We start from the raw sequence: 20,211 nt of genomic DNA on the forward strand, positions 1-20,211 counted from the left end.
AAGTTAGAATAGTAGTAAGTAGTATGCCAAGGTAGGGTGTGTGTGTGTTTTTGCTGCCTCCCATAGTGAACTTGTCACGCAGAATTTCTGACTCAAAAGGGAACACTTTACAAGACCTACTATTTGGTTATTAAGTATAGTATGACGGTTGGGCTTTATACATGTGATACATTTTATATAATGTAGGAGGACTGTGACTGCTTAAATGTACTTATTACATATGTAGGTTGATTCTTATGCATAAGATTACAGCAACCAGACACTTTTTATAAAGCTATTTATTCACTTACATTGCGCAGTTACCGGTTTCAAACTGATAGGTCCATCTTCACATGGTTAGTTCACGTTTTACATTACATTTTGAGTTTTGTTTCCCTATCTGACGAAACTTCTTTGGGGTGGTGATGCCCTACAGCCAAAAGAAGTCGTGAGGCAGTGTATTTTTAATTGTGATTGGGCCTCACAATGATTTTAAGTGATGAAAACAAACTGTTATTATTTATTGGTAGATGTTTCGGTTACTTACAATGAAGAAACTGCACCATTACGTTCCACTGAAGTTTGTTGAACATCTTGCAACATCAAAAACTATATAATGCATTTTTTTGTGAATATATGTGCACATAATGTAATGCACCACTTACACAGGAGTTTCATCACATGCATGTATGCATACAAAGATGGTGATATTACAACCATAACAATGCCAAAGACTTCCACTCTTAGAGATATTACATTATGTACTTGCATGTGATGGATATCTACAAATTGCTAATGTTACATTACTTACTACTTACATTGAAAGAGAACTGATTAAAATGAAGATAAACAAATAGAGCAGTCAGTTATAAAGTGTTACTGCAGTGATATTATGTAAATATTATGGTATACATTAGAACAAAAGTAAATGATAAGGGCGAGACGTACATAAATATATGTTACAATTATGGACACATTATGGCCTACATTGAAAGCACAGTAAATGGGTTCGGATGAATGCACATATATAAATATTACAAATATTAAAAAGTTGAGTTTTTATGTATTTAGTTATTTATATTTATTTTGTGCTTTAAATTGGAAAGCAGGTGAATGAAGTTTTGAAGAAAGGCTGCATTGGCTAACTCGGTTTGTTCATTGAGAAGATTTTGTGGTGATTTGCTTTTATGTACATACATTTCCATCTCCTCAAGCAAAGCTGGTACATTTTGCCGATCATAAATGTATAGCTATCACACCCGACAGACAAGAATTAACTGGTGAAATTGTAAACCATGTTTTTCAGAAAATCATTAAGTGGTTCTCTGCAAATGGGCTCTCATTAAATTTTGACAAAACACAGTATATACACTTCCACACAGTAAATGGAATGACCCCATTAATAAATATAGACTTCGATCAGAAATCGGTAGCTAAGGTAGAATATTCAAAATTTCTAGGTGTATGCATTGATGAGGGGTCGAACTGGAAAAAACACACTGAGGATCTGCTGAAACGTTTGAGTTCAGCTACTTATGCTATCAGGGTCATTGCAAATTTTTGGCGATATACATCTGAGTAAATTGGCTTACCACACCTATTTTCATTCTCTGCTTTTGTATGGCATCAAAAGCTGGAGCTCATCCAAGATCATCCTGCAGACACTTATTTAAAGAGCTAGAAATCTTCACTGTAGCCTTACAATATATATATATATTCACTTCTGAAATTTGTTATTAACAATCCGAATGAATTCAAAAATAGTAGCAGTGTATATGGCTACAACACTAGGGGAAAGGATGGTCTTCACTACTCAAGGTTAAATCAACTTTGGCTCACAAGGGGATAAATTATGCTGCCACAAAAGTCTTTGGTCACTTACCTGTTGGCATCAAAAGTCTGACAGATAGCCATATAGCATTTAAAAGGAAATTAAAAGAATTTCTTAATGGCAACTCCTTCTACTCATTAGATGAATTTTTGGATATAGTAAGTGGGTAATTTAAAAAAAAAATATTGAGTGTCATGTAATATTTTGTCTAATGTAATATCTTGTATGGACACCTTTTATTAACCTGACACGTTCCACATCATTACGAAGTGTCGTATTCATGATCTATGGAACAAGTGCTAATCTAATCTAATCTAGTGCGAACCATGGATGATGGGCAACAGGCTAGAATCCACATTCTTACATTTCTGGAAAGCATTTGACACAGTGCCCCATTGCATACTTTCAATGGAGGTATGGGCACATGGAATAGGTTCCCCGATATGTGAATGGCGCGAAGACCTCGCAAGTAACAGAGGCCAGTACTTTGACCTCAACAGCAACTGTTTCTCAGAGACAAGAGTATCATTAATAGTGCCACAGAGATGTTTCATAAGGTCATTCTCATTATATACACATGAAATGATCTGATGAACAGCATTTTGTGTATTTTTGCTGATGGCATTGTGTGTGGGAAAGGGTCATCACTGAGTGAATACGAGGATGCAGGACGACTTGGACAAAATTTTTATTTTGTGTGATGAATGGCAGGTGTAGAAATATTCAAGTGAATGCAGATGAGTAGGAAAAACAATTACATAATGTTATAATACAACATTGGTACTGTACGGAAAGAAGCTAATCAAGTTGCAGAGTCCATGTGGAATGCATTCTCATGCTTTTTAAGTTTGGAAAGCCCCTTTGTAAGGCCAATAAGTTGTTCACTGGAGTATGTGATAAAGCCAAGGATTGGTCATCTCCTTTTGTCATGAAGGGAATACATGACATAAAAGTAAACATAAAATTAAACTAAAGGTAAAGCTGTCATCAGCCTGGAGGTTTGGAACACTGGAGTTCTCTACTACACACAGTCCTACTGACTACCATATGCTGTTACCCTCTTTCTGCTTCTGAACTGATTTACCCAACCAGTTACAAAATATGTGATGTCCAATGATCAAGGACCTTTGGATTTGTAGTGTCACCGTTACCCATTGAACCACCAAATACTAGAAAAGGGCAGAAGAATTTAGCAATAAAGTCTAGAGTTATTCTCATTAGGACCGAGCGAGGTGGCGCAGTGGTTAACACACTGGACTCGCATTCGGGAGGACGACGGTTCAATCCCGTCTCCAGCCATCCTGATTTAGGTTTTCCATGATTTCCCAAAATCGCTTCAGGCAAATGCCGGGATGGTTCCTTTGAAAGGGCACGGCCGATTTCCTTCCCCATCCTTCCCTCACCCAAGCTTGCGCTCCGTCTCTAATGACCTTGTTGTCGACGGGACGTTAAACACTAATCTCCTCCTATTCTCATTAGGCTATAATAGCATTGGGGACATCATACAAAAAAGAAACCATAATAAATAGTTAAATAATTTTGGATTCCATATGGAATTCACACCAAAAGTAGATGCTGAACACAGGGGAGGTCACGTGACCATAAAGTGTTGTTAGCAGATTCAGCTACACAAAAACTGAACTGTCCCCTCTCTGGCATCTGAATTGTTCATTTATTAAACAGTGGTTTGTCACATGTATAGAAAAAGGCAAAGGTCATTCCAGTTGTAAGAAAAGTCATCTGCAAGAATGGAAATGGAACCCATAATTACTGGTCATGTGAAACTGTTTAGTCTGCTTATTCACAGTGCTGCCACAATGTAGTCAGCCTGTAAAATGGGGCCATAGTTCTCAAATAGTATCTGTGGGAAAGATAGTTGATGAGTCTTTCAATAACTCAGCAGTTAGTTGTTACCTAATGCCTTTAATTACATGCAAGCAGTAAAATACTTTAGAACTGAATGGTGCAAATGGATAGGTGTGACATACCTGCCATTACCATGCGTAAACTGTTCTAATACCTTCTCTTGTGATGATGTCCAACAGTCATAGCTAACACACAAAACATATGGAATGAAAATGAATATTTCCATAACTGCCTAGTTATTTGTGGCAAAAAGTATTTTAAGGATAGTTATATGTTGGCAATATAAAAATATTATTGAATTGGAGAATCCTACTTTCACTAGTGTTAAAAGGGTTGCCACCAATAGCATGTGCTTTCATTTATCACACAAATTTTATCCATATTCATTCTTTTCCTTCCTCTCCACCTCCACTCTTCTGGCACTCCCATCCCAGTGGTGTCTCACCTGTCTGTTCAGTGTACATTCCTTGTCTTGCTAAATATTTAAAGGGTTTCTGCTTCATGTTTCAGGTATTTGATCATGACAACTTTCCTATAGGGCATTAAATTCAGGAACTACAAATACATCAAGAATTTACTGTTAACATTTTGATGGTAGTAAGGTCTTTACTTTGTATGCAGTCTGATTTCTGTATCTCTGCACTGACTAGCATGCAAACTACTGCCTAGCCTACAAAAAATAAAGATTGCTTTGTGTAGTGCACCTCTGACCCATCAAGTATTTCTACAATTCTCCACCTCATAATACATGTCCAGCAGTCTGCGGTCTGGACAGTCAAAGAATCGATGAGACCCTCCAGTCACTCCAAACCAAAGGACTCAAATCAATTCTGGGAATGTTGATACAAAGTGTGTGTGCTGCGTGCACTCAATGTGTGGCTCAGGAGCTCTTCACCATTTGTGCTACCTGTCCATATAAACTGAAGATGACCTCAAATCCCAAACGATGGGCATCATTGGTGCCAAAATGAGCCACAACTTGCAGACAGCTGCACACTGCATGTTTGATAGCCAAAGGCAGAACATTCTCCACATCTCAGATGAGGCTCCCTGGCAGACATATTCAGTACACATAGGATTCATTTCCAGTCCTGGACACCATTTCCCTAAGGAGCTCCTTAATGCATTTAACATTGGAGCTCCTGATTAACTGCCAAACCACTCTCCACTTGCAGCCGTTTCGACCCTAATGAACTTGCCACTCAACTCACTGTGTCAATGGGTGAGATCAGCCTCCGTATTCACTCTCCGCCTCAAACAGCGCTAACAGTTACTACCCATCCCTCACCATTTGGTGAGGACAACTCAGCCACATTGGGTACACCACAAGGTTTCTTGACAGCAGAGCCATTGGGCAAAATAGGTGACACCTTAGGCATCCCATGTGATGAGCCAGATTCTCGGCCACCGCTACTACAATAGGCAGCAGCCTGAATTCTGCTGAACGTGGCAAAAAGCATCTTCAGCTGTTCGTGAACTGAGGCCAGCTTCTCCATCTGCACACGGCGTGCACACGTTATATCCATTCCAGTACTACTGTTCAAGAATTAACTATAAAACACACAGAGAAAGCAATATATAACTTTTTACTGTTGTGACGTTTCACCAGGGGAGGCTAATGCATTAGACGTTTCACCAGGGGAGGCTAATGCATTACTGTGCTGTGTAGTCGTTCATTCAAAAGAATTGAGAGCTGTGCAACAGACTGGAAATACACTTTAAAGTTACTAAAATATGAGAATGCACCTCTTGACTACAAAGACATGGAAGGAATGTAATCATAAAATTAGAGAGAGAGAGAGAGAGAGAGAGAGAGAGAGAGAGCACTACATATGTAACTTGATTCTGAAACAACCCCGATTTAATTACGTCACTGTTAGCAGTCAAACAATGTACCAAATTAATCTTTGTTTTAGGTAATGGTAAGCTAATGCATACATGCTAGCTGGTTTTGACTGCTATGGGTGTTGTTTCAGCCTGAATTTTGCTGCTCAATAATGCTCTACATTCAAGGAGCAGAGATTTTTGACTAAACAAGGTTATGAAACTTAGCCCGAAGTAAAGTTACATTTTTTTGGTTAAACATAAGTGGAAGGAGTCACTATCACTGCAAAATAAATTTTTATTCATATCTAATCTTGACACATGAAATATGCATGTGTTGTCTATTCTTTTGGACATGTACAAGGGGACAGACAGTATTATGATCCTGCAGCCGCAATGACTCAGGGAACAAAGAAAGTCTGTGGGCAGGGTTGAGAATTTGTGCTGGACTGGGATTTGAAACCGAGTCTCATGCTGACTAGCCAGATGCACTGATGACTATGCCATCTGGACACAGTGGTCGTCACATCTGCATGGACTACTCTAGCATGCTTCCTGTCAGACCCAATTCTCAGCTTATTCATACACCACTGATGCAGTTCTCATGCTCATGATCCTCATTACACATGGTGTCTCACTGGTTCCTGTAAGAGTTCAAGTGTGGTGGTGCATCTACATTGAAAGGATTATTGGCGGACATCACCTTAATTATATATGTGGTGTCTGTTCTTTCAGACATTTTGATGTATCATCATATCCTGTTCCAACAATCAGAACATGTTTTCCTTACTGCAGTCCTTTGGCAGTGTTGTGGACATCAATGTGTAATATTGGCATTCCATATTTATGATCATTTCTTGGTAAAAACAATTGTCAAAATATGGTATAATTTTGCTTGCTGGGCTTAACCCACAACAATTGGGACAAACATGCAGCCAGTGCAGTATTCCTCCTCTCACTGTGCCATTACAGTTAACACTGCATCTGGAAGCAGCAACAATGCATACTGGGAACATTAAGTTATTGACTGGTATCTTCTACTGATGTGAATAAAATATGCTTTTCTTTCAGTAGGTAATTGTGCATCCCATACAGTGCTCTGCTGGTGTGTTACATACTGCAGTTTGAAGCTCTGTGACAAGTAGTTGCTGGCCATTCAAAACAAACAAAAGACAACTGTGCAATAGACTGCACAAATCCACAGATTACAGTTTTGTAAACATGAGATTACATCTCCGAAATGTACTCATTGCCGCTACTTAACTACCCTACCATTTTCCACAGAATATGTAGTGGAGATTGCAAAACTAATAAAAGGTTTGTTCCGGGCTTAAGCTCTCCTCCAAATTAGGTGATAGTTAATCTGCAGCTAGACTCTACAAATTAAAAGATGTTCTTTTGCTTCACTAAGAAATGTTCATTGCCTCTTCAGTCAACAGCCAAAAAGTAAGCCTAGGATATCCTCTTGAGTCCAATCAACAGATTTCTTTGTTGCAAACGAGCTACAGTTCTGAGCTGGCCAATAGAACTTTCACCAGATCTCATATGAAACAGTGGCAGATACAGAAAAACCTGAAGGAGGGGGCACTAAAGATATTTTGAGCTACCTTTACTTTTACTGTGATTATTTTTTATTAAGTCACATGGAAAGTTTAAGAAAGTTCTATTTAAACTGATTATACACATATACAAGGCAATGCGATTGTATGGTACAAAGAAGTTACAACTGTGGTTCTCATCCTTAAATGATTAATTCTATGCACCTATCCTTCCTGGCAGATTGGTTAATTACATTGTCAGTAGGACAATCAGTGTCAGGGTGAGTGCCCAACAGAGCTAAGCCAATAAGTGGATCCTCCTTCATTGTTGAGCTCTGCCATGTCTTTGTACTGTACAAAGCCGAAAAACTTATTTCTACTGTAGCAACAGATACAGGTAGACAGGCAAATATTTTGTACAGCGTGTGCAAAGTAGGATAGTCAGATCTAGGTCACAGAGACAATGCTTGCATAACAGAATCACAATCATTAAGGGCATTTATGCTGGTTAGCTTGTATTGAAGAATCTGTCCCATTAGCCTCTTTTTAATCACAAGGTGTGACTCTTCTTCGAAGAATGGTAGTTTAGTTAAGCACTGATTGAGTTTCTGCACCAGATCATTACCATCATGTTTCAGTTGTTGTGAACACAAAATTATGCTGAATTTTAAATGATAAATATTTTCTTCAGCAAAACATTCTCTCATGCCTGTTGTAACATGGTCCACTGTTGGAATAAAAAGTTTTTTCCCAATATGTCATCACATCATAATTATGATCGCAGTTTTCCCTGTGTCTTTGTCTGCCTGTAAGACAAGGAACACTCATCTCCACGTTTAACTCTTCCATAAAGGCTTTTGCTCTTAAACAATACTAGCAAAGTGGATATCAGCATTAGCTCTCATGCTGTCATACACACTGAACGTCAAATCTAATTTTGCCTTTGCCATTGCGACATTCAAGATAGAGACTTGTAAGATTTTGCTGACTAGATACGTTATGCGCGTGATGTCACTCAGTGGAAACAGAGTGATAAGAAACTCAGTTAGAGAGAGCTCAAAAGAAAATATTGGTTTTGGCAGCTGTGGTTCTATCCTTTCAACACTGTTTTTCTTGAAGAACTTTGCAAAGTGTTCAGACATCAGCTGCGAATTGAAAAACAGCATCATGTCGCTCAACCCATCTCATTTGACAGTGTGTCTGGAGGGAGTGTTATAGGTGACTCCACAAGGTTGCAAACCACTTGCTAGACACTGTAAAGAATGATACTACTTCTTAAATAGTACCAAGTGAGTTTCTCACACTTGTAACTTTCCAACTGTGAGAGACAGTGAGGTTGAGCTGATGACTTCAATACGGTGCTACTTACATGTTGATAGCTTCCTTTCAATTCTGACATATTAACTGAGCAACCATCACAGCTTATACCCACTCAGTTCTCCAGGTACAGAGAAGGCTTTCCATTTTCCTTAGAATCGTGGGTACCTAATACTTCACCAGGAACACTATGCTCTTCATCTTGACACTCTTGAGGTTCATCATCAATGTTTCCACTACAATCCTTGTCGTCATTGATGTCATTGAAACTAAAAAATCTTTCGTGTTATTTGCCGTCACCGTCAACATATCTTGCAGCTAAACTCAGTTGGGCGATGTGCGCCATGTCCGTAGTCTCATCGAAGATTATGCTGTTATATTGAGAATCTTTGATTTCCTCTAGTAATCTCGATAACATCTCTGTTTCACAGCATGAAATAAGTTTGTTATACATTGTTTTATGTAAGTGGCATTTGATTTAGTGGTTTCAAGGTGATGTTTTAGTTGCAAGTCTCTGGCGTCTATTCTAAATCTTAGAAGAGCTCTCTCCCATCATTTGTATGCTCCCGCAGGGTAATATTTTTCTTTCCATGAAATATAGTTGTTTTTATTATAGGTACAACACTGTCTCTGTTTTCCCTATTGCTTTCCATTATCTGTCTTGACAATTGATTTATGACCTCAAGTTTGCTTCATGTTTCTAAAAATAATTTTGCACCTGTTGATACTTCTATGTGGTACTTGAGCTGAGAGTGAGTCTCAAGGTCACCATCTTCATCAAGTTTGGCAAACTTTGTTAGTGGTTCAGTCACAGGTTTCTTGGCGATAATGGATTTCTTTCCTCCAGCCATTTTATTATTCACAAAAATTGAACAGTTAATGCAAAGTAGTCCCTTTTTAACTTGTATGAACACCAGCCATGGATATTGTTCAAAATGATTATTGTGCATTTGTCTAATATTTACTGGTGATAATATATCCAAATAATTGCCAATATCTGTAGGATTCAAGGAATCAATCGATGAACTTCGTTGTGGAAGTTTTGATGAAGTGCTGGGCTCCATCTTTACATCTGGTGGTATTCTTGTGGCTGAACGGTGACCAGAATCATCAGATGTTTCTACTTTTTTTCCTTATTACATACCGATCCACTTTATTATATTGTTACGATGTAGGTAAATTAGATGCCAATTATTCGCAAATAAGCACTTTATTCGCAGTGAAAAATGCAACACTGGTACACTTAGCACTAAAACACATTCGTCCATGCCCCCTATGTTTCTAATATCACTAAGCACAATACTGACTGAAGTCCGTGGTAATAGCCAATAGTGCAGTTGTTCACTTTTTATCACTTCCAAGATATCTTGAAGATTGTAGCTTTCAAACTGACTACCTGGCAGTGACTCTGCTTCTCATATATATGTGGCTCAGTTGTTTTGAGAACATTTGGTGCCAGAATGTCAAATGTAGTTTTGGTCATTTGTAGGTGACACTGGTGATAACCCCCCCCCCCCCCCCCCCAAAGCTAAGTTTTCAGCAGGTGCTTCTCTAAGTCACATGGCAGTGGCAGCTACAGCAGGGTTAAGATGAATAACAAAATTAGTAAATGAGGGCAATGCTATCACATTCCCACAAACAAGGAAAAGCTAAATACAGATAGAGAAAAGCTTACAATATTGTGTGGGCCTACAATATTGGTTTCCACACAGGAGGACGCAGTAAAAGGAAATTATGAACACAAATATATTTATGCACCTGCTAATATTGCTACTGCAGAAGTGCTGTATCTGTTCCGCACACATTGTACCACTCAATTAGCTTTTTTCCACGCAAATACCATGAGAATCTTTCAGTTGAGTGGACCAAAAAATAAATTTGTTATGCCACTGCTTTTGTAGGGATAAATTTGTGATACTGGATATGGTGGATGCAGAGAAAGTCCAATCAGGTAGGAGATTTCAGAAAAATCATGGAAGAACAAATATGGATGTAACAAGAGGGCAGTTGCTGCAAACTTAACTTTGGTGGCGTGCATAGATGTTCACTGACAGCTATAATTGTACCAAGTGTGTGGCTGCATCATTACACCATTTTACTAGGAAAAGTGGTGGAGAGTAAACCAGCTGTGAATTTGTATTCTACTGCACATAAAACAATAAAACAAACGGTCACTTCTTTTTACATCAAAGGCCATTTGTTGTGCCTGTTCATCATCGCGGAAATTTTCTCTCTAGTTTTGGGTTCCTAGGACAACGACCATGGGTGCCCAGATGGCATATATGTGAATTGTTTTCCATGACTTCTGATGGATTGCTAGTGGTGCAAGCAAAACGATTACGTTTATTTTTATTTGTACAGATTTAGGTCCAATTCACAATTACATTTAATTGTGAAATAAATAAATTTGTAACCTTCATAGCATCCATAATTCACCACATCACTACTGTGACTGTGACACTGGCGAGAAGCAGAAAGTTGTTACGATATCTTACATGTTTTCTATTTTGTACAATAATGATATGGCACTGTTTTCCAGAATGAAGAAACTTTTACTTAAGGAAAAGTAGTGGACTTCTTGGTTTCACCTGGGTATTAATTTACTCCAATTCTAACCTCCTTGACCTCCATTACCGTTCACTTCCATTCTCTGTCCATGTCCCCTCCCCTCCGCTCCCCTCCCCAAGGGCCTTTTAGGGTGATTCAGTGACTGAGAAGGTCAAGGTGATGTATAATGATTTGATGTGAATATGTAGGTCTCCCCCCCCCCCCCCCCCCCCCATGTAGTGCTTAAAGTTTCAGGAATTTGGGCATGTCTCTACATTGCAGCACTAACTTCATCTGTAGAGATTGCGGATGAGTATCGCTTACAAATGTCATGTGTGTCTCTCTCCCCATCTGTGTCCACTGTGGAAAGCACCACACTCCCTGCTCACCAGATTACACTGTTTTCTTGAGAATGAATCACTTGCAAGTGTCCTGTGTGCCCCTCTCCCCATCTATGTCCACTGTGTCCCTCAGCATGTACGTAATGTCATATGCTACAGCTACAAAGACATTTCCTCTTGGCCAATGGTGCTCCTGCCTGTTACTCTTTCTGTAGTTGCCCTCAGGGCCACTCAACCATCCCTGCCCCCCTGATGGTTTGGGGGATCCCTATTTACTGCTTTCTCCACGCCTGCTTTGGGATTGATAGCTTCCCATCCACCAGGGACATTTGTCCCCACGTCCCAGCCTCAGACAAATAAGTTTCTTCTGGCTTCTCTTGCCAGAAGGGGTCCTTGGGGACACATCCTTCCCTGGGTTGCACTGGTCTAAAACGACACCAGCAAGTGGCTGAAGGAGCCACTGGCTGTTGGTTGCACTGGTTTATGATCATCATCTTTACATGAAACTGATTCTGAGAAATCCTTGGCATCATCAAAATCGTCTAAGGATAGGAAAGACAAGAAAAGTGATTCAAGGAGGAGGAGCTTCCAGTGGACTCTCACACTCCTGTGGCCAATACAGGAATCCAGAAACCCCTGAGGCCCCAGTTTGCACCACATAATGGAACTTGAAATGGAGTTTGCACATATGTTCTGGATACACTGTATAGCAAACTTCAGCCCCTTGATACACCTTTGGAGGCTGTGGCTGCTCGGGTAAGTGCATTTCAGCATAGTACTGTCCACAGTGTTTACCTCCCTCCTGATGATAAGGCATCTCGTGACCGACTGGTTGTGTCGGTTTCTCAGCTCCCCCGCACCCCCCCCCCCCCACCCCCACCCACCCCATCTTTCCTAATCTTGGACAATTTCACTACACATAACCCTTTGTGGGTTTTAATCATGATCATTGGTCATCGTAAGGACCTTGGAAACTTATTGACACAACTTTAACTTTGCCTCTTAAATACTGGTACTGCCACACACTTCAGCATGGCACACAGAATTTTCTCGCCCATTAACCTTTTCATGTGCTGCCCTTGGCTTCTCCCATCCATCGAATGGGGAGTTCATGATGACCTGTGTGGTAGTGACCATCCACAATCTTCCTGTCCCTACTTCAGCATCACTACCCTGGATGAATGCCCACATGGGCTCTCAACATTGCTGATGAGAGTGCTTTTTCCTTTGCTGTTGGCCTTGACTCCCTGCCACATGGAGGCATCAACAAGGCAGTCCCGAATATAATTCCAGCCATTCATTTGGCAGCTGATTTAGCAATCCCCTGTTCCTCAGGCCTGCTCTGACAAGAGAGTACCTTGGTGGTCATCAGAGTTTGCAGAGGCCATTAGAGACAGTAGGCAGGCTCTCCAGCACAATAAGTGGCACTGATTAATGGAGCATCTTATTTACTTTAAGTGGCTTCATGCCCAGGTCTGCCACCTGATGAAATCATGTAAACAATTAGACTGGTACCAGCATGTTTCAACCATCGGACCATATACCTCTCCTTCGCAGGTTTGACCTAAGGTGAGACATGTCTACATATACCAGACACTAGTAGGGCATATCTGCTATTGCCTTAAAATTGCACTGTCTTCACTGACCCAGACACCATTGCCGAACATTTTGCTTTGCAGATGCTTGAGTCTCAGCATCTGAGAATTATCAACCTGTCTATCGTGTTATCAAGCAATGGGTGGAGCAAAAGCAATTATCTTTTACTACCTGCCACTTAGAGCTGTGTAAAGCTCCATTCATTGAGTGGTAATTCATCAGTGTCCTAGCCCTCTGCCCTGATACAGTCCCAGAGTCAGGTCACATCCACAACCAAATGATCAAGCAGCTATGAGTAGATTGTCAGCGTCATATCCTTGCCATCTGTAACTGTATCTGGAGTGAGGCCCAGTTCCCATTGCAACAATTCGAAAGCATCATTGTCACATTGCTGAAACTGGGTAAACACTTTTAGAGTAGAGCAGTTATCGCCCAGTAAGTTTCACCAATGTTCTCCGTAAATCACTTGAATGCTCAGTGAGCTGGCAGCTGTGTGGTTTCTTTAGTCTCAGGATCTTCTAACTGCATCCCAGTGTGATTTTCGCCAAGGCTCTTCCACTACTGGTAATCTGGTTTGCCTGCAGTCTGCCAGCCAATCAGCTTTTGCCCAATGTCAATACATTATTGCCGTCTTCTTCAACCTGTAAAAGCTCTGTACCACTAGGAAGTGACACCATATCCTTGCTGTCTTACACGAGTGGGATCTGTGGGATCCATTCCCAGTTTTTATCTACAATTTCCTGTCACAGTGAATATTCTGGGTTCTAGTTGGTGCTTCCCTCAACACTCCCCATATCAAAGATAATGGAGTGCTGCAGGGCTCTGTACTGAGTGTCCTTGTCTCTCTAAAAGCCATCAGTGGTCACCTCCAGCTGTGAGGTCATCAGTGTCACCATCCTTGTATGCTGACTGTTTCTGTCTCTTACTATTGCTTCTCTAGTGTGCGTGTCGCTGAATGTAGACAGCAAGGCGCCGTATGAAAGACGCTGTCATGGGCACTCGCCCATGGGTTTTTGTTTTCAGCTGCCAAGACCCATGTCATAGTTTTCTGTCAACATCATATGGTTTATCCACAACCAGAACTTTCTTGATGACAAACTATTAAATGTGGCAGGAACTTAATGCTTTCTAGGACTGGTCTTTGATTCTTAGTTGACATGAATTCCCAGTATTTTGCAGTGTAAGTGAAAGTGCTTCCTGCACCTCAGTACACTTTGTCACCTGAGTAACACCAGCAGGGGTGCATAGTGCACTACCATGTCTTGGTTATGGGAGTCTGGCATATGGTTCAGCATCATTCTCAGCATTGCGGATACAGGATCTGATGCACCACTGTCGGGTTTGATTTGCAACAGGAGCCTTTTGAACTAGTCCTGTGGACAGATTACTCATGGAGACTGGGGTCCATTCATTGTGTATCAGGTGCCAACAACAGCTTCTCAGTTATGCTACCTATGTTTGCAACTCTCCTAAGTATCCAGACTGTCATCTCCTCTTTCCAAACACACCTCAATGGTGGCCCGGATCAGGGATTTTGATCGCAGTCCACACCCTGTCCCTCCCCTTAGAATTTCAGTTATTTCTCCGTCCACATCTCCTCTGGGCCCATTCATGTATACCTCTGTGAGGAACCCATTGGTCACAGCTTTGTCTTGACCCATCATGAGGTCCAAAAGACACAGTCCCTCCGCCACCAGTTTTTCTCCATCCTCGGTGCATCCTGGAGTCCAGCAGTAGTCTATACTGATTGCTGATCACATGGGCTTTGCTTACACTGTCACGGATCATACTGAACTGCCTTCCTTGCCAGAAGCTGTAATATTGGTAGCCATATCTTGTGCTCTAGAGCCTATCCTTTCCTCCACTGGTGGGTCCTTCATTCTTCAGCAACCTCTTGATCAATTTGAAAGCTTTCCACCAGTATTACCCTCAGCATCCATTGGTCATTGCCAACCAGTATTCCCAGTATGCCCTTGAGAAATGTGAACGCTCAGTGACGATTGTTTGGACTCTGGGTCATGTTGGGATGCCTGGGAATGAACTTGTTGATAGCTTGCCCAAACAAGCTACCAGTAAACTGGCTCTGGTAATTAGTAGTCTGGAAACAGACCTCTGATCGGTATTACACCATCAAGTTTTAGGAACCTGAAATATGGAATGGATCACTATGACTTCAAACAAGCAGTGATAAGGAAACTATGAATCTATGGAGGTTCTCCATGCATGCCTCTCACAAGCATTCTACCATCTTTTGCCAGCTCCACATCGTCTGTATCTGGTTGACTCACAGTCATCACCTCCAGTGCCACCCCACTTTTGTCATTCCCGTTCAACAGTGGTCTACATTTTCCTGTATTGTGCAACATAGCCACCCTGTGGCAGAATCTTAGTCTCCCTGACTCGTTACCCCCTGGTGTTAGGAGATGATGCCTCAGTGGCTGACTTAGTTTTATGTTTAATTCATGAGGAGGGCTTTTACCACTTTCTTTAACGGAGGGCAACTTAAGATTATTGACCCATTGAGGGATTAGCTGCACACTTTGTTGCCTCCTCTGCCCACACCAGGCTGTGGCTGTATGGGCGTGGTGGACCAGCCCGGTTCTCACCCTACCTTTCCCTTTTACTCTTCTTCCCTCCTTTCACATTGATCGTTTGTCTATGTACTTCTCTTGCACTATCTATGTTGCTAGTCTTTCTGAGGCACTGGCATACTTCTGGTAAGCGGTGGGGACTGGGGGATGTATGTACCCCCCCCCCCCCCCCCCCAATTGCATTCTGCACTCCGCTGCTTCTGGCTGCACCTTGCCTGTCTTTCGCCCTCTGTCTACAATTTTTCTTTTTTTCCTTGTAGCTGTTTCATTGACCTTTCATAGACATTGGGGTTTTCTTCCTCTGGATTGTGTGTGGTAGGCTCTCTCTTACCAACACTCATGTAGATCTGCCTGCCTGTTTGAGGAAGAAGGGATGGATGATCTAGTAGTTTGGTGCCTTTAATTATTCAATCAGACAACTACTTCTGTCCACCTGATATTCTCTCTCTGTCCACTTTTTCCTGCAACCTCCCTCTCTGTCTGTTGTTCTTCCCTGCCTCTTGCCACATCATCCTGCCCACCTCCATAGGAGGTTGCTGCTTCTTACCTTCATAGTATTTTAGTCTAGATAAGTGAGTAATATGTGTACCTGGCTTGGTTGAAGTCAAACCAGTGATTTAGGAGGTGGTGGAACAAATCCACTTTCATAATATATATGATTACTGGCTCTGCTGGTTGCTGCTTGGTATCTAGGAAATAATTTTGATTGATATTTTGGTGTCAATAGCTTACTGTTGTGCTTGCCTTCAAGAGTAAACAAAGCTTTGGTTTCAAATATTTTAATTGTGGCACCAATTTTTCTCACTGCCTGTTTCTAATTGATGAATATATGTGATTATTAGTGGTATGGCCATGACAGCTTCTACACAAAATATGTTTGAAAGATTCTCCACCTCCCTCCACCTCTCGCCACCTCCCTCCACCTCTCTCCACCTCCCTCCACCTCTCTCCACCTCCCTCCACAAGTCCACTGGAACAAGACACAGAAGCCTTGATCGCTGCACGGCCGCTACGGTCGTAAGTTCGAATCCTGCCTCGGGCATGGATGTGTGTGGTGTCCATAGGTTAGTTAGCTTTAAGTAGTTCTGAGTTCTAGGGGACTGATGATCTCAGAAGTTAAGTCCCGTAGTGCTCAGAGCCTTGATCACTTCACTTTTTTTGCTTTTTTCAGTTTCTTGAAGACCCATTAAAGACTGAAAGCCCTAGTGTTTGGGTAAAGCAAGATCCTGAACTGAAACAAGATGCTGATGGATCTGAGCATAATGTAAGTTTTCACAAAAACACTTTATTGTGCAGAAAGTGTTGTAAGAATGTTATGACACAAAAATGGAGCATTGAAGCTAAATTTTCATGGATGGTGAATAGTTGTAACCTATGATACCAGCTATTATCAAGAATGTTCATGGTCTTCCAGTTGACTGTAGTTAGATGTGTTACTTGTAGGTTATTACGAATGGTATCTTAACTGCACTCGTGACAAGCATATCTTTATCAACCCTTACCCTTGCATTAATTTTTTATTGTGATTCTATGTAATGAATGCCTTAAGTACATATTTGGTGTCAAGGGAGCAAGGAAGACTTCCTCTTGGAAATAATTGTTAATCTGGTCACATGTCTCTGTGTCGCAGTGTTCTAACAGATGATGTTGAACTGCGATATGTGATGGGTGTATATTCTAGAGTTCCCAGTCACTATTCACTGTAGTATTTACATCATTACTGAAATCTTGCATTGGCTGTATGTAGTTTCTTGTGATTTTCCCCCAGTACACATGACAAATTTGCATTGTTTCCTAAAAAGTGGTCACTGAAAATACAAGGTGACATAGCAAGAAACCGTGTAAATAGCAGTAAATTTGGTTAATTTTGATGATAATGTTTGGAATGCCATATTCATTCAATTAATAACCAAAACCTCCTCTTGTTTATGGGTTTACAGCTGGATGATTATTTGCATCTCTATATTATCTGAGTTTAATTTTGAAACGTTGCCACACACGTATATAAAGTTTGTATGTGGGAGTATGACCACCCGATAGAGCAGGCCATAGTGCCTCTGGATTATGTGACGGGAATAGAAAGTGAACGTATGCCAAATAAGTAATACAAAATGACTGAAAGCAAAATCAGGGACATTGGAACTGATTCGGATTCATTCTGACAGGTACTGTTCCCAAGCTATAAGAATGTCTGCGAAGTTGGATGACATTCATAAGAAAGGATATTGAGAGCTGTGTCATATGTCAGGGTGTATGCGACCCGGAACAACCGGGAGATCCGGGAAAAACCCGGGAATTTTTCATCCGGGAGAAAACTGGGAAAAACCCGGGATTTTTTTTCTAATTCTGGGAAATTTTCATTGTTTTTGTTTTCAGTTAAATTTTTGTAATGTTGACTGGTAAGAACCGATACTCTAACAAAGGATATTACTGTATCCTGCTACTGCAGATAATACTGCAGCACAATAAAACATGAACAACAGAAAAAACGAAAATAAAACTTAGATTGCAAAGGAAATGCGCCATATACAGCAACAAAACACAGTGCTCATACAAGCGTCTACCAACAGCAAAATGTGTCAAAGGCTTTAGGAAGACTTCGTAATAACAAATTGCCTCCGATGAGCGTGACGTCACAACTGTTTACATTAGCTTCGTTTTAGCAGTTATGAGCGGGATCAAGCGCATGCACAGTTGAGTAGTATCTTCCCCCGCTTCTGGCTACAGAAATGTGGCTGTTGGCTGTGTAAGCAGTCTCTGCAAGCAGCTAGATGCTACCGGGAAAAATTTTACTGGAGCACCCAAGTTGTCAGATTCATGCATGTGCATCAGGTCCAGACCTAGGAAGGGGGGGTGGAGAATTCATATTCTTGAGGGGAGAAAACCTTGTTGCATAAAGCGACTAACATCCAGCGCATGTAAGTCTATCGATTATCCATATGACGTTGAAACGCATCCCTATCAGTTTTCTAACATTTTTGAACACATTCTATGTTGATTTGTGAATACATCCATATTGTACATGATTTATCTGTCGGGGGAACCCTCGTCGCATGAAGAAACAAATTTTCATACAGACAAAAGCGGCTACACAAGCTGACCGAGTCAAGGTGTACGGCTGAATGCCAACTGCTGCCTGATTGTCTGTTTGATTGGGTTTGCGAATTATGAGCTTTGTTATAATTATTAGCGAAATCCATAGATACAGACTAGAGGAGTGGAAATAAACAAATAACAGGTAAGAAAGATTACTTATTACCTTCTCGGTGTATCGAAGAAAATGAAATTTTGTCTGAAAATTTTTGGCCAGATTGCTATACTAGTAAGGGCCAGTTGTACAGTCCCCATCTAGCAGCCACTTTAAGTTCGGTTCTGGAAGAAGCGCGGAAAACGCGTTGTATGAACATGTAACAACGCCTAACTGGAGAATAATCGCGGAATAACTAAACCGGTGATTCTGGCAGAGTTAGTGAAGTTAACATGTGAATAAACTTTGACATTGGCAGGAATAGCTACAGAATTAGTGATAACAAGACTGTTTGTTAGAACGAGGAAGGAAAAGAAACGGGGACATCACACAAATTATGGATCAATATGACGATTCCAAGTTTGTATAAAAATTTTGTACTACTACTTTTCGATCTTATGCTTGAGAAACTGGAGCTTATGAATGAAGTGTGAAACTATTCCATAACGTAAAGCTTGTTGCTTGTAGTAGGACCAATAGGCATTTGATATTGGTACTTTGTGAATTATATTCTGTCATTACAAAAAAGACCGTTTGTGCCAAAAAAGTCTCGTTTATTTAGTGTGTGTTACAATGGTTGCAGTATTAGAAAGGCTTAGTTTGTTTTATCTAGCAGACAGTGACAAAATAGACGTAATCAGATCAGGAAACCACACCAATCTTGGGTCCTATTTGTATTAACAGCTTTTTCAATATTAGGAAAGTGCATCATGCAAAGCTGTAGCAAGATTAGAGAGAAAAAAATTCTAAGAGCTAAGGATTGAATAAATGTGTATTGTCTTGCTTGTCTCATGTCATTACTGGGTCTATGTATCCTATATTTAATTTTATGTCACACAAAGCAGCAAATTGTTAGCTGATAGGGAATAAAGAGTGCACATTTTCTGAATAGTTTTTTTTTTTTTTTTAAATAAAAAAGAGGGACAGGATGTCAAAGCAGCTGACTGTAAGCAAGAGAGGCAGCACAGGACATTTTAATTCCCATTGTTCTGAATATGGTTTGATGGCATCCATTACAAAATATACGTTTCAATTCCACATAGTAAAATACAGTGACGTGTGGTAGAAGAATGCTGTGTAGGGAGGCGAGGCACTGCACTTCAGCGGACTTAAGACCAAATAACATGTTTTACATTTCCTCGAACACATATGTTTTATGCATCAGACTCTACAGAAAACTGTGCGCTACAAAATGAATATATTTTGAAATTTGTTTTTAAATTTTTAATGTCCTATCTCAAACGCTTGAGGGGATGGCGGGGTATTGCCCCGGTTCGGAAATATCGTAGACCCGGGGCTGATGCGCAGAGCAGTCTGAGTTATAGTGGGGAAGTGGGTAGTCTCCACGTGACCCATGTTTACAATTAGTGATAATGCTGTTTCCTCTTCGTTTACTGCTCTCACGTCAAATTAAAACAAAATAGATTTCTGTAGCCGGGAGCTATCAAGTGAATTAAAATACATTTACATAATTATGGAAGGCTAAAATTTTTATTTTATTTGCACCTTCCTGACAGTCATGCATTAACTGCCT

General features: G+C 40.7%; 1 protein-coding gene across 1 annotated transcript in view; it reads left to right on the top strand.

Moving 5' to 3' along the window:
- Positions 1–20,211, top strand: part of LOC126427242 (zinc finger protein 431-like) — a 344,078-nt gene that overhangs the window by 240,990 nt on the left and 82,877 nt on the right. The window contains exon 3 of the mRNA XM_050089482.1: positions 16,602–16,694. Within this exon, the coding sequence (XP_049945439.1) occupies positions 16,602–16,694 (93 nt within the window). The remainder of the gene's footprint in view (positions 1–16,601; positions 16,695–20,211) is intronic.

This window comes from Schistocerca serialis, chromosome 11 (genome assembly GCF_023864345.2).
Source record: "Schistocerca serialis cubense isolate TAMUIC-IGC-003099 chromosome 11, iqSchSeri2.2, whole genome shotgun sequence".
Lineage (NCBI taxonomy): Eukaryota > Metazoa > Arthropoda > Insecta > Orthoptera > Acrididae > Schistocerca > Schistocerca serialis.